The sequence below is a fragment of the Vombatus ursinus genome, unplaced genomic scaffold, assembly GCF_900497805.2.
Source record: "Vombatus ursinus unplaced genomic scaffold, bare-nosed wombat genome assembly UNPS02014837.1, whole genome shotgun sequence".
In the NCBI taxonomy this organism is placed as follows: domain Eukaryota; kingdom Metazoa; phylum Chordata; class Mammalia; order Diprotodontia; family Vombatidae; genus Vombatus; species Vombatus ursinus.
Window position 1 is genome coordinate 2,919,815 of NW_020954615.1, and position 21,099 is coordinate 2,940,913.

The following is a 21,099-nucleotide window of genomic DNA, read 5'->3' on the forward strand; positions in this document are numbered from 1 at the left end:
TCACCCCATAGCCTTGCTCCTATAAGAGCTTCTGTATTACTGAACTGGGTGTTGTCTCATCCCCTAAACATTTAGCAACAAGCATTTTCTAAATGAATAATCTTTTAAAATTCTTCACCAGCCACAGCAGGAAATGAATCTGAAAGAGAATTAGTGGAGACCTATTTGGGGCTGTAGTCTACATTATTCCCGAATGAGCTGAATGGAGATAGGGCATGCTGATTACTTCCCACTGAGGCGTGTTAACATAGGGAACCTCTGACTCTGAGCTCAATGCCGATCTCAAAGGGGTAAGTGTCAAGTGCTAGGGTGTGAACAGCAGCCCAAAGATGGGACTTCCGTCCTTCTGTAGGTACACGAAGGAGTCTTGCTTCCTCACAGTGGCTATCATACCTATCAAAGCCCCCCACTTCTGAGATCTGCATCACGCTCTCAGAGGCAACATTTAGCAATCATTGGGCCTAAATCAGATGCCCACTGCCTCGGGTGCTGGATGGGAAAGTGAATATTTAGATGGGTGTTAATGCTGTGAGCTCAGAGCTTTGTGTCTGTCACCCAATGGGGGTGAGCCCCTGAGACCAGACTGATCTTAGGAAATCTGGGTCAATGATCAACAGAGTCACTGAGGCACACAACAGAATCCAAGTTAAAATACATAGAAGCCTATTTCCAATACTGTTCCGACTTAAATCATTCAGCTAATCAAGAGCTTCATCCCCCCTGCCCCGAAATTCCTTGGTATAGCACTTATCAGGTAGAGTGAAAAGAGTACTAAAATTGGAGTCACAGGAACTAAGTTTGAATTCCAACTCTAAAATTTTTATTTACTTTTATTAACTGCTGCTAAAGTGCATTTCTAAGAAAAAGAATCTGATGTTGTTTTCATTTCCCCCCTCTGCTCTTACAGAAATGACCTTCAGAGAGAAGGAAAGTCCAGTTCCCCAGGCCCTGAGAATCCTTCATGCTTCCCTGACCCTCTTGGTTACAAGCCTGGTGCCGTCTTTGACATTGGTGACTATTCTGTGGGAGTCTTGCCTCCTAACCCTCTCTGTCCGTAAAACATTCCCTGCACCAAACCTCTTTCCCTAGTCAAACCACAGAGATTAATGTTGAAGAGGGAGGAAAGTCTGAGTTCCCATACCAGCTGACACAGGTCGAGGCTCCCTCTACCCAGGATTATTTGTATATAAGTCCTGACTGGATCAGTTGCCATGCCAAGAATTCTGGTAAAGTCTCTGTGGATAAAATTGTTGGTGCTGGAACATATCAGAACCAGAGCCAGAACCAGAACTAGAAACTTACGAACCCACAAAGGTTTATTGAATTTACTAGCAAGAGTCCCACCCACATGGGTAGAGCCTCCCTGAAGGAGCAAAAGAACAAGGCTTATGAAGGCTTAATTTGGCAGGAGGCAAATTGGGCAGCCACAGTGCATTTAGGAGTCAGGAAGACTCACCTTGCTGAGTTCAAATCTGGCCTCAGACACTTACTGCTGTGTGACTCTGGGCAAGTCACTTAACCCTGTTTGCCTCAGTTTCCACACTTGTAAAATGAGCTGGAGAAAGAAATGGCAAACCACTCCAGTATCCTTGCCAAGAAAACCCCAAGTGGGGTCATGAAGAGTCAGACACAACCAAAAACGACTGGACAACAACAACAGCAAAAATTGGGTGGGGGTCGCCTCTTGATTGGATAGGGCTTCTTACTGGGCTCTTGGGGGTAAGGTTGGGGATATGTAATGGGAAAGGCAGTTGTTTGGGTTGTTTCTCTTAACCCTTCCCTAACAGACAGGACCGTTCTGGATACTCGCTGTTTCAGCAGAAAAGAAAGCTGCAAACTAGGTCGGGGCTGCCACACGGACAGGGCCAGAGAACTGCAGACAGAAAAGAACTGCTTCTCTTTTCCTGGCATTGTGGCAAATTCAATCTGTTATCAAGTACCGTTGGTTTGACGTTCGTAACATTTCTGGTATTCATCTCGTCTTTCCTCCGTCATTGCCCCACCCTGGGGCAGGTGCTGGTCCCCTTACCCCTGGACGCCTCTTGCTGGTGGCTCTGCCTGCCATGAGTCTCTCCTCATCCCAGTCCATCCGCTACTCAATTACTGAGGAGGTTTTCCTAAAGCACAGGTCTGGCCATGTCACTTGTCTATAAACTCTATTGGTCCTGTGTTGCTTCCAGGATCAACTCTAAAGTCCCCTCTTTGGCTTTTTAAGCCTTTCAAAGCTGACCCCCTCCTACCTTTTCAAGTCTTCTTATAGTATACTTTCCCCTCCCCACTCCCACTTACTCTATGACCCTTCCACACTGGCTCTCTGCCTGGCATAAGATGCTCTAGACATTTCCCAGGCTGTCGCTCACTCCTGGAATTCTCTCCCTCCCTCCTTACCTTCACCTCTTGGCTTCCCCCCACCTTGTATTCAGAACAAAACTCTATCTTGCCCTTTGTGGATTTTCTTTAGCACTGGCAGCCTAAAATGCCACTTCCGTTGTGGGGCTGCTTCATGCATAAAACCCATTATCTTTTTTTTTTTTTGGTGAGACAATTGGGGTTAAGTGACTTGCCTAGGGTCACACAGCTAGTGTCAAGTGTCTGAGACTGGATTTGAACTCAGGTTCTCCTGGACTTTAGGGCCAGTGCTCTAGTCACTGCACCACCTAGCTGCCCCAACCCCATTACCTTTTAAACCCCTAGAGCTCAATCAAGGTGTTGGTTGTTATTCAGTCATCTTTTTTTTTCAGTTGTGTCCTACTCTTTGTGATTCTATTTGGGGTTTTCTTGGCAGAAATACTGGAGTGGTTAGCCATTTCTTTCTACTGCTCATTTTACAGAGGAGGAAACTGAAGCAAATAGGGTTAAGTAACTTGCCCAGGGTCACACAGCTAGTAAGTGACTGGATTTGAACTCAGGGGGATGAGTCTTATTAATTCCAAGAGCAGTGTTCTCTCCACTGCAGTGCCACCTAGCTGCCCGTAATCAAGATTATATATGTGTATTGTGCTGTTGGCATTAAATACAACATTAAATGAACTTGTGCTCATTTTAAAAAATTCATTTAACTTCTCCTGGCCTCAGCTGCTGGATCAGTTCAATGAAGGAGTTGGATGAGAAGGGACCTGAGGTCCTGCCTAGCTCTAAATCGATGATCCTAGGAATTTAGTAGACACCCCTCACCTGGGGATCTGGGTCTTCTCTCCTGATCCTATGGTAACTTTGGTAGCAGATTTTTGGTGTAGAAATGAATGCCAGATTTCAGATGGGCAGATGTGGAAAGCAAATCATGAGAGGTCAACATCTCCATGGCAGACCTGAAGAAGAAAATCAGTGAGTGCCAGCATACCTCATTTTATTGTGCTTTGAAGATATTGTGTTTTTTTGCAATTTGAAAGTTTGTGGCAACCCTGAGTCGAATAAGTCTATCCACACCATTTTTCCAACAACATGTGCTCACATCATGTCTCTGTCACATTTTGGTGATTCTCACAATATTTCCAACTTTTTCATTATTCTCTGTTACAGTGATCTGTGATCAGTGATCTTTGATGTTACTGTTGTAATTGTTTTAGGGCACCGAGAATTGTGCCCGTATAAGACAGCAAATTTCACTTATGAATGGTGTGTGGTTCTGACTGCTCCACTGACCAGCCATTCCCCCATCTCTCTCCCTCTCCTTGGGCCTCCCTATTTCCTGAGACACAACAATATTGAAGAATATTACATAAACTTAATTGCTAAAGCAGTGGCAGGGCTAGAGGGGACTGACTCGAATTTTGAAAGAAGTTCCACTGTGGGTAGAATGCTATCAAACAGCATCAGATGCTACAGAGAAATCCTTCATGAAAGGAAGAGTTAATCCATATGGCAAACTTCATGTTGTCTTGTTAAGAAATTGCCACAGTCACCCTAAACTTCAGTGACCACCACTACCAGTCAGTAGTCATCAACACGGGGGCAAGACCCTCCACCAGCAAAAAGATTAAGACTAACTGAAGGCCCAGATGATGGTCGCAATTTTTTTTTTTTAGCAATAAAAGATTTTTAAATGAAGGTATGTACCTTGTTTTATTTTTTTAAGAAACAGTACTATTGCAAACTTGATAGCGTACAGTATAGTGTAAACATAATTTTTATATGCATCAGGAAACCAAAAGATTTGTGTGACTCACTTTATTTGGTATTTGCTTTATTGTGGTGGGTCTGGAACTGAACCTTTAATGTCTCTGAAGTATGCCTGCTTTGCCCCACCCACCCTGCATTGGGCCTTTGGCCCTGACCCTCACCCCACTAGTCCTTCCAGGTCTCTGTTTCTAGGCTCCTCTGTGGAGGAATCCAAAATACCTGCAGTCTATCACTCCTCCTGACTGTCCCTCAGACAAAAGAAGGACAAGGGAAGTCCCTCCATCCTGAGCCACCAGGCACCATCCCTGTCTGTCACACTCTGGCTGTCGGAGATGTTTTCACTGGGCAGGTCTGTGTGACCTGTCTTGCTCTGACCCACCTTAGGTCCCTGTCTTCTTCCCAGGTATCTTGGGGGACTCTGCGTAGTTCCTGCCTCTGTCTATCACCATTCTTACTCCTATTTCTTTAAGGAATCTCTAAGCAGACATATCTAGAGATTTGAGTGTTTTTATAGCAAAAACCTCTACGACTTTGGCAATAACAAAAATTCCTGGTATGAGGCTGAATGTTTCTGCAGCCCTCTTGTTTCCCACCTGACATCAGTGACCTCACTGGAAGAACAGATTAGAGTTGTCTTCAGGAGTCTTAACGATGGGGAGCAGAGAGGTCAGTAAATTGTGCCAGCGTGGGCAGCTCGCTCGCCCTCTCTGCCAGGCTGGCCTTCGATTCTAGGGACAGGGATAGGGAAGCTGCCCTTCAGCTAAGGGGTTTCTTGAGTGTTTTCACAATGAGTTGCTGAATTAGGGTCATTCGTTGTAGCTGAAAGAGAACTCTCTCTGTGTGAATTTTAGGGGTTTAAAATGAAAAAGGGGTTTAATTAGTTTCTCCTGTATTATTTGATGCCTACACTTGGTGGCGTGGCCTCTTCAAATGAGTGATTATGTGACAAACAGGCATCTAAAATGGGGTGGAGAACATGAAAGAAGTCCACACGTAAGACTTAGGTTTTTGAATGAGATTTATTAAAAGATATTCTGTAGTGCTTGTGAGGTCTTGAGAGGCCTGGGGCCAAGAGAAGGATGCTGTGGTGCTTCAAGTGTGCATCCAGATAGAGCCATGGCATGACAGCTACTTCTCCTTTTGTGCAAGGGAATGCGTGAAATGCATTACCCTTCATATCCTTGGCTTCTCTTCTGAGACACTTACCCCACTATGGTGGTCCCAAGCTCATACCAAGAACAAATGTGGCATCTTTTGCTCTCCTTTGAGTTTTTTATTAAAGTTTTTTATTTATTTAATTCTTATTTAATTATTAATTTTGTTTTTATTTAATATTTTAAATTCATTTATTTATATTTGATTTTTATTAATTTTATTTTTATTTAAGTATTTTTTATTTATTAACCCAGGAAGGTTGTGGTCTGGCACGAGGGGCTAGAAGGGAGAGGAGGTTGATGCTGAGGCAGATGAAGTTGTTCTGGAGCTCCTTTCAGATGCAACAATTCAGAGTTGGCAAAGCTAGCAAGTTTGGTGGTCCTTCCATAGAGTCTGGAGACTTTCCACTACTGGACCAGCAGATGGTTGAGGAATCAGTCCATCAAGATGTTACAAAATGATTGTGGTTCCAATTTTGCTTTTCTCCCCTCCAGGCTCACACAGTGTTAAAATAAGGAGCTAGAGACAATCTATTATACTTTAGCTGAACTGAAAAATCAAGAGTAGCAATCATGATCATAGACAATGTAACAGGAAAAATAACCTAAAAGGTTGAATTAAAAATGATAAACAGGGCAACTGCATTATGCTAAAAAATACTATAGATAATAAGTCATTATCATCAACGCAAGGAATGGCATAGCATCTAAATACTTGAAGGAAAAACTAAAGGGATTGAAATGAGAAATAGAAAGTATAACTGTAAGAGTAGAGGACCTCACTATGTCATTTTCAGACATAGACAATGCTAATAAAAAAATAAACAAGAAAGAAGCTAAAGAACAGAAAAGAATTTTAGAAAAGTTAGATATGCTAGACCTCTGGTGATTACTGAATGGAAATAGAAAGAATTGTACATACTTCTCTCAGCTGTATGTGGCACGTCATAAAAATTGAACATTTATTAGGGTACAGAAAAATCATAAATGAATGAAATTTTAAGCTCCTCCTTTACTGGCAACAAAATTATATTCTGTACATATAAGTTGAAGAAAAAATTAATAATAGATTGGAGACTAAGCAATATAATCCCAAAGAATTGGTTGATCAAAGAAGAAATCATAAGTTAATTTCATTAAAGATGAAGATATACCAAAATTTGGAAACCAGATGGATTTGGAAGTGAATTCTATCAAAAAATAAAAGAAAAATTAATTCCAGTATGATACAAACTCTTTCCAAAAATAGAAAAAGAAGGGATCCTACCAAATTCCTTTTATGATGCAAATGTGGTTATGATATGTGAACCAGACAGAGTCAAGACAGAGGGGGAAAGCTGTAGACCAATATCTTTAATGAATTTTGGTAAAAAAAATTTAAATAAAATATTCAGAAGCAGGTTATATATAGCAACATAAAAAAAGATATGACCTGATTAACTTTAAACCAGGAATATAGTGTTGGTTCAATATTAGGATATTGATATAAGCATAACTGACAATATTGATATAAAGAATAGCAAAAATCATATGATTTTATCAATAGATGTAGAAAAGGCTTTTGAAAAAATACAATACTCATTTTTTTAAACACTTGAAACCATAGGAATAAACGGAAGTTTCGTTAATACGGCAGTGAAATCCACCTAAAACTGAGAGCCAAACTAGTCTGGCATGGATGTGATTATAGCCAAGGTAGTTTATGAAGGACAAGCCAGGAAGACGCTAGAATTAATGGAAATGGGGCTAAATGAGGCCTTTACAGTAAGATCACAGGTAAAGCAAGGACATCTATCATTACCATTTTCAATCTTATTATTTGATATAGTGATAAAAATGCTAGCTATATCAGTAAGATAAGAACAAGAAATTGAAGGAATAAGCTATGTAAAGCAGAATGAGAATTATTATTTTTTATGTGAATAGATGGTTTGCATAGAAAACACTAAAGTGTTAATTAAGAAATTAATTGAAACAATTAATAACCAGCAAAAGTTGTAAGATATACAATAAATCATCAACATTTCAGTATATTATCAATAAAAAAAATTTCAGTATAGTATCAACAGATCAGTATATTATTCTGTGGGAAGATATAGAAAGGGAAACTCCATTTGATTAACTAAATAATGCCACTTCACTGTACAAAATGGTGTAAACTTTGGAGCTGAACCTCACTGCTCTGCTCCTAGGAATTATATGGACTTCTCAAATTTATGTGGGTACTCATATATTTGTTGTTGTTATTCAATTGTTTTTCAGTAGCGTCCTACTCTTCGTGACCCCATTTGGGGTTTTCTTGGCAACGATACTGGAGTGGTTTGCTATTTCCTTCTCCAGTTCATTTTGCAGATAAGGAAACTGAGGCAAATGGGGTTAAGTAGCTGGCCCAGGGTCACTGAGCTAGTAAGTGTCTGAGGCCAGAGTTGAACTCAGCAAGATGAGTCTTTTTTTTTTTTTGTGAGGCAGTCGGGGTTAAGTGACTTGCCCAATGTCACACAGCTAGTACGTGTCAAGTGTTTGGTCTGAGGCCGGATTTGAACTCAGGTCCTCCTGACTTCAGGGCTGGCGCCCTAAGATGAGTCTTCCTGACTCCTAAATGCACTGTGGCTGCCCAATTTACCTCCTGCCAAATTGAGCCTGTATAAGCCTTGTCCTTTTGCACCTTCAGGGAGTCTCTACCCATACGGGTGTGACTTTCTTGCTAGCAAACTCAATAAACTTCTGTGAGTTCTTAAGTTTCTAGTTCTGGCTCTATGTTCCAGCACCAACAATTTTGTGTCCCCTGCGCCCCCTACTGGCCCATACTTACATATGCACACACTTAATTCATAAGACATGGAAGGGACCCTGGATCTGGAATTAGAGCGTCTAGGTTCAAACTCTGGCTCTGTCTTTAATCTTGACCTGTGATCTTGGGAGGCTCATTTAACCTCCAAGAAGCACCAGACCCGACTACGTAAATCTTTGAGTAGGAAGGCAGGATTGGATGATGCCTTGGATTTTTTTTTTTTTTTACCACAGTATCTGAACCCTAGGGATTGCTTAATGTTGAGCAGTAGCTTCCTCAGACCTGTCTAAGACTAAATGAGCTAAGCAGAAAGAATTAGTAGCATAGGGGCAATAGGAGGAAAGAGAAAGAAAAGTAGGATGGAACTGTGGCAGAAAAGGGAGAAATAAAGGAGGACCACTGGACTTACAGGCATCTCAGGGCAGAAGACACAGGTTAAAGCCACTAACTGTAGCCACCTTTTTCATAACTGAGGCAAGTTCCAAGAACAGGTCTTCTCTTTCCCCAGATTTCCCTCAAAGTGCCTCTCCATCATAAAATATTCTGTTTACTTCTTTACTCAAATGTTTCTGGTAACTTGAATTTTATTTGAATCCTAAGGAGTCCAATTCAATTTAAGAAATATTTATAGAGCACCTACTACGTGCCAAGTACTGTGTTAAGTGCTGGGAGTACAAATAAGAAACAGATAGACTCTTGCCTTCAAGGAACTTACAATCTAATAGAGGAATAGAAGACAGTACACAAAAGGGAAACCCTTGGGGTGTGATGTTTTTTGTTATTCAGCCACATCTGACTGTTCATGACCCCATGGACCATAGCACATAAGACCCTTCCATCCTCTACTATCTCTCAAAGTCTGTCCAAGCTCATGTTGTTGCTTCTATGACACCCTCTCTCCATCTCATCCTCTGCTGTTCCCTCTCCTGCCTTCAATCTTTCCCACATCAGGGTCTTTTCCAATGAGTCCCATCTTCTCATTATATGGCCAAAGTATTTAAGCTTCCGCTTCAGTATTTGACTTTCCAGCAAATAACCTGAATTAATTTCTTTAAGTATTGACTGATTTGATCTCATTGCCATCCAAGGGACTCTCAAAAGTCTTCTTCAGTCCCACAGTTCGAAAGCATCAATTTTGCAACAGTTAGCTTTCCTTATAGTCCAATTCTCACAGCTAAACATTGCTACTGGAAAAACCATAGCTTTGACTACACAGATCTTTGTTAGCAAAGTGATGTCTCTTCTTTTTAGTATGCTGTCCAGATTTACCGTACCTTTCCTTCCAAGGAGCAATTGTCTTTTAATTTCATGGCTGCAGTCACTCACCTGCAGTGATCTTTGAGCGCAAGAATGTAAAATCTGACACTGCTTCCGTTTCTTCTCCCTCCATTTGCTGGGAAGTGCTGGGACCAGTTGCCAAAATCTTAGTTTTTTTGATGTTAAGCTTCAAGCCAGCTCTTACGCTCTCCTCTTTCACCCTCATCAAGAGGCTTCTTAACTCTTCTTTGCTTTCTGCCATTAGACTGGAATCATCTGCATAGCTGAGATCGTTGATATTTCTCCTGGCAACCTTAATTTCAGCTTTTGATTCCTCCAGCCTGGCTTCTTGCATAATGTACTCTGCATATAAGTTAAATAAATAAGGTGACGACATACAGCCTGGTCAAACTTCTTTTCCAATCTTAAACCAATCAGTTGTTCCTTATTTTTTTTTTTGTTTTTTTAAGATTTTCTTTTATTTTATTTTTGGCTAGGCAATGGGGTTAAGTGACTTGCCCAGGGTCACACAGCTAGTAAGTGTTATGTGTCTGAGGCCAGATTTGAACCTTATTTAGTTTTAACTGTTGCTTCTTGGTCCACATACAGATTCCTCAGGAACATGATGTTTGGCGGAATCTAAATCAAGCAGAGCCACTGATGGAAAATGGAAGATTCCCTGGAAAGTTTTGAGTCCTCTATAAAGGAAGGCTTTGGGAGGAGTTTAGTAGTCTACCTCCAGCCCTCCAATCTGGGGCTAGTTGAGATGGTAATGAGATTTCAGGTGATCAACCTGTCCTGGGGAAAGCAGCTCATTCATGGAATTGAAACAAAAAAGAGCCACTGATAGAAAAAAGAGAGTTAGTTAGGGGTTAGAGATACTTACAAGTTTAAATTAAGACAGAGAGCCAAACCTTTGCCTAAATGTTGTGAATTTTCCTAACTGGGAGTTCTGAGCAATTGTGATTGGATTCCTAACTTTTTATAGCAGAAGAGGAGACCCTATAGTCCAGAGGAGACGTTATATTGCCTCAAGACTAAAAAGCAGGCTCTTTTTTGTAGCAGGGAAGGGCCAGTTAAACCTCCAGAGATGAGGTGGGGTTTGAAGGATGGCGCAATGGCCGTCAGCAGAAAGAAGCGTGTCTCCCAGTGTGGGACTGACTATTGCTTTTTGGTCATCAGTGCAGGGCAAACAGCTAAATGCTAAGGGAAGATAAGCAGTGTGAACTCTGAAACAAGCACACTTCTGTAATACCCTAGTAAGACTGCTGCAAGCCTTATTCAGTGGTATCATATGGAAAAATATGGATTAAGTAAAAAATGCAAACATATTAAAGAAGCAACATTTCCTCTTCCCTCCTAACCTTGAAACCTTGCCTAGTATAAAACAAATGTTTCTATTTTCTAAATGAGTACCACTATTGTTAGGGGGTGGCTCTGATACTCCCCCCCCCCGCCTAGTATGCTAAATAAAACTCTATCCTGCCCTTTGTAGATGTTCTATAGAACTTGTAGCCTAAAATACCATCTCCACTGTGGAACTCCTTTATGTCTTGTCACCATCATCTTTCAAACGCCTTATTAACTCCATCTGGTAAGGGTATATATTTGTATCTTGCCCTCTCCCCACACACCCCCTTCAATGCAGCATTTATACACGCTCTCATTTAAAATGAAAATGAAATTCATTTAACCTCTCTTGGCTTCACTTGCTAGATGTGTCCAATGAAGATAAGTTGAGTCCAACTTTAAATCTATTATCCTAGTGATTAAATTAACCCCTCCACCCTGACCCCAGAAAATCCCCCCCCCCCACCAGGGCTTCTCTCCATTTGATCCTATGGTACTTTGGTTGCAGATCTTTGGCATAAAAATAAATGCCAGACTTCAGATGGACATATGTGGAAAAGCAAATTTTGAGAGGTTCAATGCCTTCAAGACAAACCCGAGGCGGAAAATCAGTGAGTATTGCACCAGCTACCATGACTGTGATACCCTTGACCCTGACCCTGACCCTACCAGTCCTTCCAGGTCTCTATTTCTAGGCTCCCCTGTGGAGGTGTCCAAGACACCTGCAGTCTATCACTCCTCCTGACTGTCCCTCAGAGAAAGGACAAGGGAAGTCCCTCCATCCTGAGCCACCAGGCACCCCACCTGTCTGTCCCACGCTGGCTCCCAGAGAGCTTCTCACCAGGCAGGCATAGATGGACCTTGTCTCACTCTGACCTAGCTTTGGTCTCCATCTTCCTCCCAGTCCTCGTGGGGGTCAGAAGCCAGATCTCAGCCCTTCTCCTCCTCATTTTTTATCCATCTCCACCATGCCCCATATCCTCATGAAGAGATATCTAGAAAATTGGGTTTTTTTTTACAACAGAAAACTCTACTACTTTTCCAGTAACAAAAAGTCCTGGGAAAAGGCTGAGCAGTTTTGTATGTGTCCTGCTCCTCTCCTCCAAACTCAGTGATGTCATTGAAGGAGCAGGTCAATGCTGAACTTAGGCTCTTTAAAGGAAGATAGAGATGTCAGTAAATGTGCATCCTCAGCAAGTTGCTTTCACTTTCTGCCAGGCTGGCCTTGGATTTCAGGGGACAGACACAGAGGATCCCCTTCAGCTGAAAGATTTGTTGATTGTTTTCATAATGAGTTGTTGAATTATGGCTACTCACAGTAGCAAGTTGAATGAAGATTCACTCTGTGTGAGTTCTAGGAGTTTAAAATGAGACTTGATCAGTTTCTCTACTACCCTTTAATACCAACAGAGTACCCTGGGGGAGAGAAAAGAGGTGGTGGATGGCAGTTGGCAGGCAGCATCTCAGACACCATCTTCCCTGGGAACCAGGTGAAGATACCCAGCAGCCCAAGCCCAAGATCCTTGGGAATAGCAGTACCTCCAGAAAACCTGCCCTGCTTCCAGTCCATGCTCTGCAGCCATAATGGAGAGGAATGATCAATATGGATCTACTTTTCACCCACAGCTGCTGGTACTAACTTCTGAGATGGGCAGGTAAGCCCACCAGCCTGGGAGTAACTGAGCTCCCCAGTTTGGTTAGTCTTCCAATTCAATTCTCTTGGCCATCATCCTAGGAAGCAACCCCTGGCTGATAGTACAGCCTGGCAACTGCTTCTGTGGGTATGGTAGCTATAGTTCCCAAAGACCCACCAAAGTCCTTGGTTCAATATTAGAGACAGATATGGTTCCGACTCCAGATTTACTGCCTAGCTACCTGCTAGTTGGACTCCCTGGTGACCATGAGGAAAGAAGCAATGTGGAGTTGAGGATATGGGTGCCAAGGAGGGCCCATCTACAAGGGGCAGTTGATTTGGTGGCCTGTGGGGAGAGAAGTCAGCGCAAGATCTGGATAAAGAGGGAAATGCATGTTGGTAACCTCTTGAGGGGTGGAGAAACCTGTTAAGACCACCTCAGCCTGAAGGAAACTGCCCAGATTGGGTGGGGGAATTTTTAATGGAGGTGGGGGGAATGTTCCTTTCTTGCTTACTACTTCAACTATAGAAGTCCCAAGGGAATGGGGCAGCAAGCTGTGGAAAACACCAGTGGGGATCCTCATATACTAACAAACAGCAATGATGATTCACATTAGACATTACACCTAGTTGAGATTCCATAGACCTTCAGCCCTGGTTTTCATTGTTGTTCAGTCATTTCAGTCATTTCTGACTCTTTGTGACTCCTTTTGGGGTTTTCTTGACAAAGATAGTGGAGTGGTTTGTCATTTCCTTCTCCAGCTCATTTTACAGATGAGCCAATTGAGGCAAACAGGGTTAAGTGACTTGCCCAGGGTCACACCGATACTAAGTGTCTGAGGCTGGATTTGAACTCAGGAAAACTGGACTCCAGGCACAGCACTCTATCTGCTGCACCACCTGGCTGCCCTGGTTTTCATTGATCCTTAAAATATTTTCCCCCATTGAGTGGGAGCACACTTTCTGGAAAGAGGATCATAGAGGCATCCTCAGGTACCAGGTTCCTTTACAAGGTGATGCATTTTATGGGAAGAAGGCGCTGGAAGTCAGGAGACATAGATTTTAGTTTCCTGCTCAGACAGTCCCTGCGTGATCTCAGGTATCGTTATTTCACCTCTGGGACCTCAGTCTCCTCATCTGTAAAGTTAGTGCTCCAGGGTTGGGACTAGACAGATGGTCTGAAAAATCCCTTTCGGCTCTAACATTCCATGATTCCTAGGAGGGATTAGTGTGAGCTGGAGTGGTCAGAGGAGTCTTCCTGGAGGAGGATGAACTTTGTGGAGAGAAGGGAGGGTGTTCCAGGCAGAGGAACAGCAGAGGTCTGCACCTTTGTGTGTACAATCTTTGCTCACAGAATAAAGAGAGAGATCTGACTAGAGTTTTAGGCAGGGTGGGGGACAAGGGTGGGGGTGGTGTAGGAGGAGAAGGTGTTTCCGTAATTTATAGGTCAGTTGCTTAAAATGTCTACTAGATACTTCAAACTGTATTTCTCAGGAACCCACTGTAACAGAGGGCAAACACAAGAAACTAGAAAAGATTTGCATATAGGGCCAAAAGGGACGATGAGCAGCCAAGGTCAAGGAGGAAGATAGAAGAAAAACAAGTGATTCTCATGGTGCCTGGCAATCAGCCCACTCCACCCCACAACCAGGATCCCAGAGGCCAGCAACATGTTCTTACACAGAATCCCAGGACGGCAGAGCTGGAGGGAACTTTGAGAGCATTGAGGCTTCCTTGTGTCTCAGATCCCTTGGGCAGCAGTCTAGTGAAGCCTGCGGACCCCTTCTGAGAAGAATGTCATCAAATGCATAAAATGATAGATGTAGGATTACCCAGGAAACCATTATGTTGAAATACAGTTATCAATTAAAAAAAAAAAACAGGTACTCCAGATTGAGAACCTTTGATATAATCTGACCTGAGACTGAAAGTGAATTTACTTGTCCCAGTTCAGAACCTGCTAGGAAATGTCAAAGCCAAGGCTTGAACCTATGACTTGTGTGTCTTTGGACACATGCTTCTCTCTCTGCGTGCTTCCTCCAAAAGAGAAGGGGAATGTGAAGAAAGGAAAGGATGATGGATGGATGAGAAGGTGATCAAGAGAAGATAATACGGAGATTCTGATGAGGGGAGGAATTGTCACAATTGTGACATCAGATTTTGGGTTACTGCTTCAGGTGGTAATAATATAATAGTGATATAAGGTTGATTAATCAAGGAAATCCTTTTATTAGAGTCTTCTGAGTCCATTATGTGGTTTTTGTATCTGTTTATGGGCTACTCTGAGTCTGGTTTTTTTTTTTTTTTGCATTTTATGAATTTTCTGTGGGATAAAATCAAGGCTGTCCCAAATACTTGTTAACCTTAGTGCTTGTGTGGCATCTGGGGACCCCTTTCATCTGTATCTGTAGTAACCTAGAAGTGAAATATTTTACCAAAGTAAACTCCATTTGGGAGCAACGGACCAAAGAGAATGATGCTTTTGGGTCAGCCCCTGATCTTGGACTCAATCTACGTGAACCTGGAATGTTGGTGTAGCAGTGGAGGGGGCAGGGCTTAGGGATGGACCATAGTTGCACTATGAACAATAAAAAACAATCAGATTTCTCCAGGACTTTAAGATTTGCAAAGTATATTTCTAACAACAGCTGTATGATGTGGGTAAGTGCAAACATTATGATGCCCATTTTACTGATGATAAAACCAAGGCTCTGAGAGTCAAAGTGATTTGTCTCTGATTACACAGCTTGTGTTGAAAGTCTTGAGCTCTGCCCATAGTAGAGTTGATTCTTTCCCTCAGCCACAGGTTTGGGGAATAGTTTTTCTGATATGAACAAGAAATATTCAGCATAACTTTTGTGGTATAGATATGGTTAGGACAGCATTTGCTTTATTTACGTTTGAATATTTTGTGGATCTGTGACTGTGGACTTGGGTGGACCCATGTGGAGAACAACCTCTAAACACTGATAGTGGTCTTTGGAAAGTTACAACCTGGCCCGAGTCTCTGGTCCACGGCGGGAGGGGACACACAGCCTGTTGTTGGACCCAGATTTAATGGAAACGTTTCCCATCCTGGTAGGGGCATAGAACCTGTGTCCTCCTGGCAGGACTACAGGAATCCAGGGCTGCCACAGAGGCATCTGAAGAGGACTTCATCATGGACATTCATTATAATGCCACAAAATTTTTACCCTGGCCTGAAATCCCAATCATTAGGTCATTTCTCTGAGTCAGACAGAGGGGTAGAGTATTATTTCTGGAAAGCGCCTCTGAGAATGTACGTCCTAGGACTGTAGATCTGACATGTAAACGGACCACAGAGGCCATTTAGTTTAATAGCTTTATTTTACAGATGAGGCTCACCTGGGGTTTGGCTACTGCTGCAACCATCTGGTAGCTTCCTATCTTACTCCCTTGTTCTGGTTAACTAGGTCCCAAGCCCAGCTGCTTCTATGTTGATGAAGGCCAGTGAGGGGTGCCAATGCTCTCTACAATTTGGCTTCATTAGACAAAGCCTCCACTGCTACACTCTAGTTCTAGCCGTTGTTGAATGTAGGCTGAGATGTGCTTTATTTTTCTGGTTCCCCAAGTCCTCACAGCCTCAGGTAGACGACTCTTCCTCTGAATGGGTGTGGGCTCGTTGAGGTCGTTGGCTATTTTGAACTAACTGCGTCCTCTAATCTCTGAAGCTGATGGTGTCCCAGAGCCATCGTCCTATGACGCCTTCCCTGAACCTGAACAGATCTCTCCCCAGGGGCCCCACCAGAAACGTCCATGCTCCAGTGACCATGCTTTGTAGCTGGCTCTTCTTGGCCTAAGATTCACTTCCTACTGTTCTGGCTGGGCGCCAATGAGAAGAAAGGGTGATGAGAAGCGTTTGTAGATGCGCCACCTGCCTCAGAGTCCAGTACCCTGGGAGAGAGAAAGCAAGATGAACATAGATGATTATGAGAACGTCAGCCTAGGAAAGTCATCTCCTTGGCCTCTTGGTGAGTTTCTCCCAGATCCTATCTCCCCCCGGGCTCTCCTTTTCCTCCTATCTTCCAACTCTTCAGTGGACCTTGCGACTCAGGGAGCCATTCTAGGCTCTAAGCTGGGGTCTCTGGGGGCAGGTGTGGGGAGGATTTGGGGAGGGGATCAGCCTTTGAGGATGACCCTTCAGGAATCCTGCTTTTCCTGTGGGAGATATTTGATTGGTCTTAGCTCCTATCCAAGACGGGGCTGCCTGAGGCGGTGGGTGTCTACGCGCAGACAGACGTGAGCTGATCCTTTCTGGGTTGTTTGAATGGGACCTGGGCGTCAGCTCAGCTCTTGCAGGTACACAGGGCAAGGTCAGCACGAGGAAGCTATTAGTACCACTGGCTCTGTAAGAAAATCTCCAATCTGCCCTGTACACATCTCGTTTGTACGTCGTGGTTTGCGTATCGTCTCTCTTGTTAGAATGTGAGCTCCTTGAGGGCAAAGACTGTTTTTTTTTTTACCTTTGTCTTTCCAGCACTTAGCACAGTGCCCGGCCATAGTAGGTGCTTCATAGATGCTTGTTGTCTGGACTTGACGATGAACTCTCTCCCTCCCAGGACAGTTTCTCAGGATAGAGCCACGTCCGGCCCACAGGACTCCAAGGATGGCCCGGGTAGCTCTGGTTCTCCTGACTCTGGCCTTGCTGGCCTCCTTCACTGCAATCATCATCCTTTGTAAGTTTCTGGGTTGGTTTTTGGCTTCATATTTGTGCTGTATTCCTTACCCCTTGCCATGTCCTGGGGCCATCATTGCCTCATTAAGCTTCAAGGGATCTCGAATAATTATCTTGGCTCATCTCCCTGTCTCCAGTAAAGACCTATATGGAAACCATTCTAGATGAGAAAAGCATAATAATGATAGTCAATAGTAACACAGGCAGGTCTCAATTAGTGCGAACAAGGAATCCCATTTTTCTCACATTAACTGAGACCTGGCTTCTTGTCACTTTAAGGTTAGCAAAGTGTTTTGCGTATATTATTTAATTCGGTCCTCAAAACAGTTGGAGGGTGCTATAGTTATGCTCCATTTATAGTTGAGAGAGATTAAGTACTTTTCCAGGGTGACACCACTAAGATGCAGTAAGTGTGTGAGGCTGGATTTGAACTCAGGTCTTCCTGTCTCCAAGTCTAGAGTTCTACCTATGACTCAATATTGCTTCTTCTACGTGTCTAGAATAGTGCCTGGTACTAACTGGCATTTAATAAATGCTGCTTAATCAGTAGTAAAGAGTGTTGGGTTTGGAGTCAGAAGACTTGGGTTCTTTTGTTGGCATTCCTTATTACTACCTGTAGGATTTTGGGCAAAGTCATGTGTCCTCTCTGGGCCTCAGTTTCCTATCTGAAAAATGAGAGGTTTGAGTTAGATTAAAGAATGATAAGGCATTTATAGGGCAACTAGACGGCGCAATAGTGCATAGATCACTGGGCTTGGAGTCAGGGAAGACTCATCTTGATGAGTTCAAATCTGGCCTCAGACACTTAGTACCTGTGTGACCTTGGGCAAGTTACTTCACCCTGTTTGCCTCAGTTTCCTCGTCTGTAAAACGAGCTGGAGGAGGAAATGACAAACCCCTGAAGCATCTTTGCCAAGAAAACCCCAAATGGGGCTGTGAAGAGTTGGACTTGATGAAATGACTCAACAACAACCAAAAGCATTCATCAAGCCCTTACTATGTATAAAGCACCCTGCAAACCTTTTGGGATACAAATATATAAACAAAGACTGCCTCTGTTCTCAAGAAGCTAAAATCCTAATAGGGAGTGATTACATGTATAAGGGAATGACAGCCAGGGAGGAGAGTGTTGGTTTGGAAGCCATAGGGATGACCTTTGATGTAGTCTCTACTCTGAATTTATGGTTCTAAACATAATTTTTCATGTTTTTGAAGATTTGTTGCCAAGGCAACCCATTCCAGTGGGTTTTATCCTCTCTACTCTACTCTCATTTCTTTTATACTGTTTTCAGAGAGAATTATTGTCTTTGGTGAGGTGGGGAAGGAGCTGGACTTGTGCTTTCATTAGGGTAGGAACTCCCAGTGTGGAAACTTCTTCTGTAAGTCTGTAACTTATGGTCTTTGAGGGTAATCTGGTGAGCTGAGATGTTAAGTGAGCTGCCCAGGGTCACACAGCTGGTATGTGTCAGACATGGAACCTGAGCCCAAGTCTTCCTGCCTCCAAGGCTGAGTCTCTATCCACTGTGCCATGCATGGTGTCTTTCTATTAGGGTAGGTTAGGCAATCTCCTTTTGTGAAGAGAATGAGGTGAAAAAAGGAAGCCAACACGTCCAGGTCACATGGACCATCAGTAGAAAATTTGGTTTCAATAACCATCTCTCCCCCTTTGGGGCCAGACTCTTTTCACCTGATGAAGTCTAGACCTTGGCATGCTTGTCCATGAAGGACATACAGTGAAGGGGCCCAATCACTCCCATGCTCACTTTTTAGGATATCAGTATTTTTCATTCCCTCCTAGGGAACTTGGCCTGGAAAATGACTGTTGACTTGGCAGACTTAGCATCAGCATCAATATGCCTCATTGGTACAGATCTCATCCCGGAGGTATTTGTGAGCCAGGGCTACAGGACAGAAAACAGAAAATCAGAACTGGGGGCTGAGGAGAGTAGAGGCAGGGCAAGGGACCCAACCAAGGTCTCTTGGCTTAAAGCTTGCTTACTTCTATCCAGCAGGATGAGGCATGCCCCCTCCCAACCAAAGGAACCAAAGGACTTCTGAGCAAGTCAAACACTCTAAGATTCCCAGTGGCCTCTCTACTTAGATCTGTTTCTCCTTGGAATCTGATACTAGCCAGCCTTAACTTGTCAATCTCTCAGATTTCCAGGTAGAGACATGCACAGGAAGTGAGGAGGCCCAGCGGAAGGCTTACCTGGATAATATTACCACCTTGACTTCAGAGATGCAGATGTTAAGAAGTCATCTGGAAAACCCTAGGGTTCAGATGTTAGAGACCAAGAAGACCAAGAGTGGCCTGGAAAATGTCACAGCATCTAATGCTGTCATGGAAGGGTTAAAAGGTTATTTGGAGACCATTACTGTCCTCCCTGTCAGCACCCATCAGGCACTGAACAGGGCCTCTGGAGTGGACCCTGAGACACCAGAAGGCCCCACGGAGGAGGACCTAGAGCTTGGGAGGGTCACTGAACCACCTGGACGTCCCACCAAGGAGGCCCTGGAGTTTGGAGGGATCACTGAGACACCTGGAGCCCACGGGGAGAAGGTCTCAGCAACTGTTGAAGGTCAAACAGTTGTGAAAATGTTAGAAGACCTTCTAGAGGCCGTTAATGCATCCTACATTGCAGTGAGAGATGAGTATAGTACGTTCACGGGGTCCTGTGAGATTGGGGAGTTTTTTTCTACATTTTCAGCATTTCAGCTCATAACAATACCTGACATTTGCATAATGGTTATAGGCTTACAAAGGCCTTTTTAATAGTCATCTTATTTTCCTAAATCTTAATGGGCATTACTAATATTAGAATCATAAATTTAAAACTGCAAAGGACCATGGAGGCCACCTAGTCGTGGAGAGCGTGCTAGGTTTGCTGTCAGGAAGACTCCTAAGTTCGAACCTTGCCTTAGATACTTTCATGCTGTGTGATTCTGGGCAAATCATTTAACCTGCCTCAGCCCTAGCTTCCTCATTCATAAAATGAAAATAATATTAATGTCTCCCTACAGAATTATTGTGAAATTCAAATGAGATAACATGCAAAATGCTTTGTAAACTTTGGAGTGCTATATAAACTATCACCACCACCACCACCACCATCATCATCATCATCACTTAAGAGTGAGTTGAGGCCAATAGAATGGAAGTGACTTCCCCAAGATTGCAAGGAGCAGAGTCAAGATTTGAACTTAGGTACTTTATAGATCATTCACCAGAAACTGCTCACTCCAAAGTGACCAATGATCACTTAATTGCCAACTCTAATGGCCTTTTTAAAAAATCCTCTTCCTTCCTGAGCTCTCTGCAGCTTTCAACACTGTTGAGCAACCTCTTCTCTCAGATACTTTCTTCTCTCTAGGTTTTTGTGATACTGCTCTCTTGAAATTCTCCTCCTCCCTGCCTGATTGTGCCTTCTCAGTCTCCTCTGCTATATCTTCATCCAGATCATGCCCACTAACTGTAGGTGTCTCCCCCAAGGCTCTGTCTTGGGTTCTGTTCTTTTCTCCCTCTGGTAACTGCTGGTATCTCTCTTGATAATCTCATCAACTCCCATGGACTCTATTGTCATCTCTATTCAGAAGATGATCAGATCTATCGATCCAGTCCAAGCCTCTATCCTGACCTCCAGGCTCACATTTTTAACTGCCTATTGAACAATTTGAACTGGATTCTTGAATCATAGACATGTTAAACTCCATCTGTCCAAAACCAAATTCATCATCTTTCCTCCCAAACCCTTCCCCCTCCTACAGTGCTGAAGGCACTACTGTCCTCCCAGGCTCACAGCCTAGGAGTCATCCTGGACTTCTCACTCATCCCAGCCCCATACATCCAGTCAATTGCTAAGTCCTGTCATTTTTACCTTCCCCAACATTTCTTGTATACACCCCTGTCTTTCCTCTGGCACAGTCACCATCCTGGTGCAGGTCCTCATCACCTCATGCCTCAATTATTGCAATAGCCTAATGGTGGGTGTCCCTGCCTCAAGTCTCTCCCCACTCCAGTCTATCTTCTTTTTGGTTGTTAAAGTGATCTTCCTAAAGTGCAAGTCTGACCATGTCATGCCCTTCCTTAATAAACTCCAGC

General features: G+C 43.3%; 1 protein-coding gene across 1 annotated transcript in view; it reads left to right on the forward strand.

Annotated features, from left to right (window-relative positions):
- Positions 1-15,966: 15,966 nt before the first annotated feature.
- Positions 15,967-21,099, forward strand: part of LOC114026332 (C-type lectin domain family 4 member K-like) — a 14,844-nt gene continuing 9,711 nt past the window's right edge. The window contains exons 1-3 of the mRNA XM_027840011.1: positions 15,967-16,296; positions 16,885-17,001; positions 19,157-19,657. Coding sequence (XP_027695812.1) covers positions 16,191-16,296; positions 16,885-17,001; positions 19,157-19,657 — 724 coding nt within the window. The 5' untranslated portion in view covers positions 15,967-16,190. The remainder of the gene's footprint in view (positions 16,297-16,884; positions 17,002-19,156; positions 19,658-21,099) is intronic.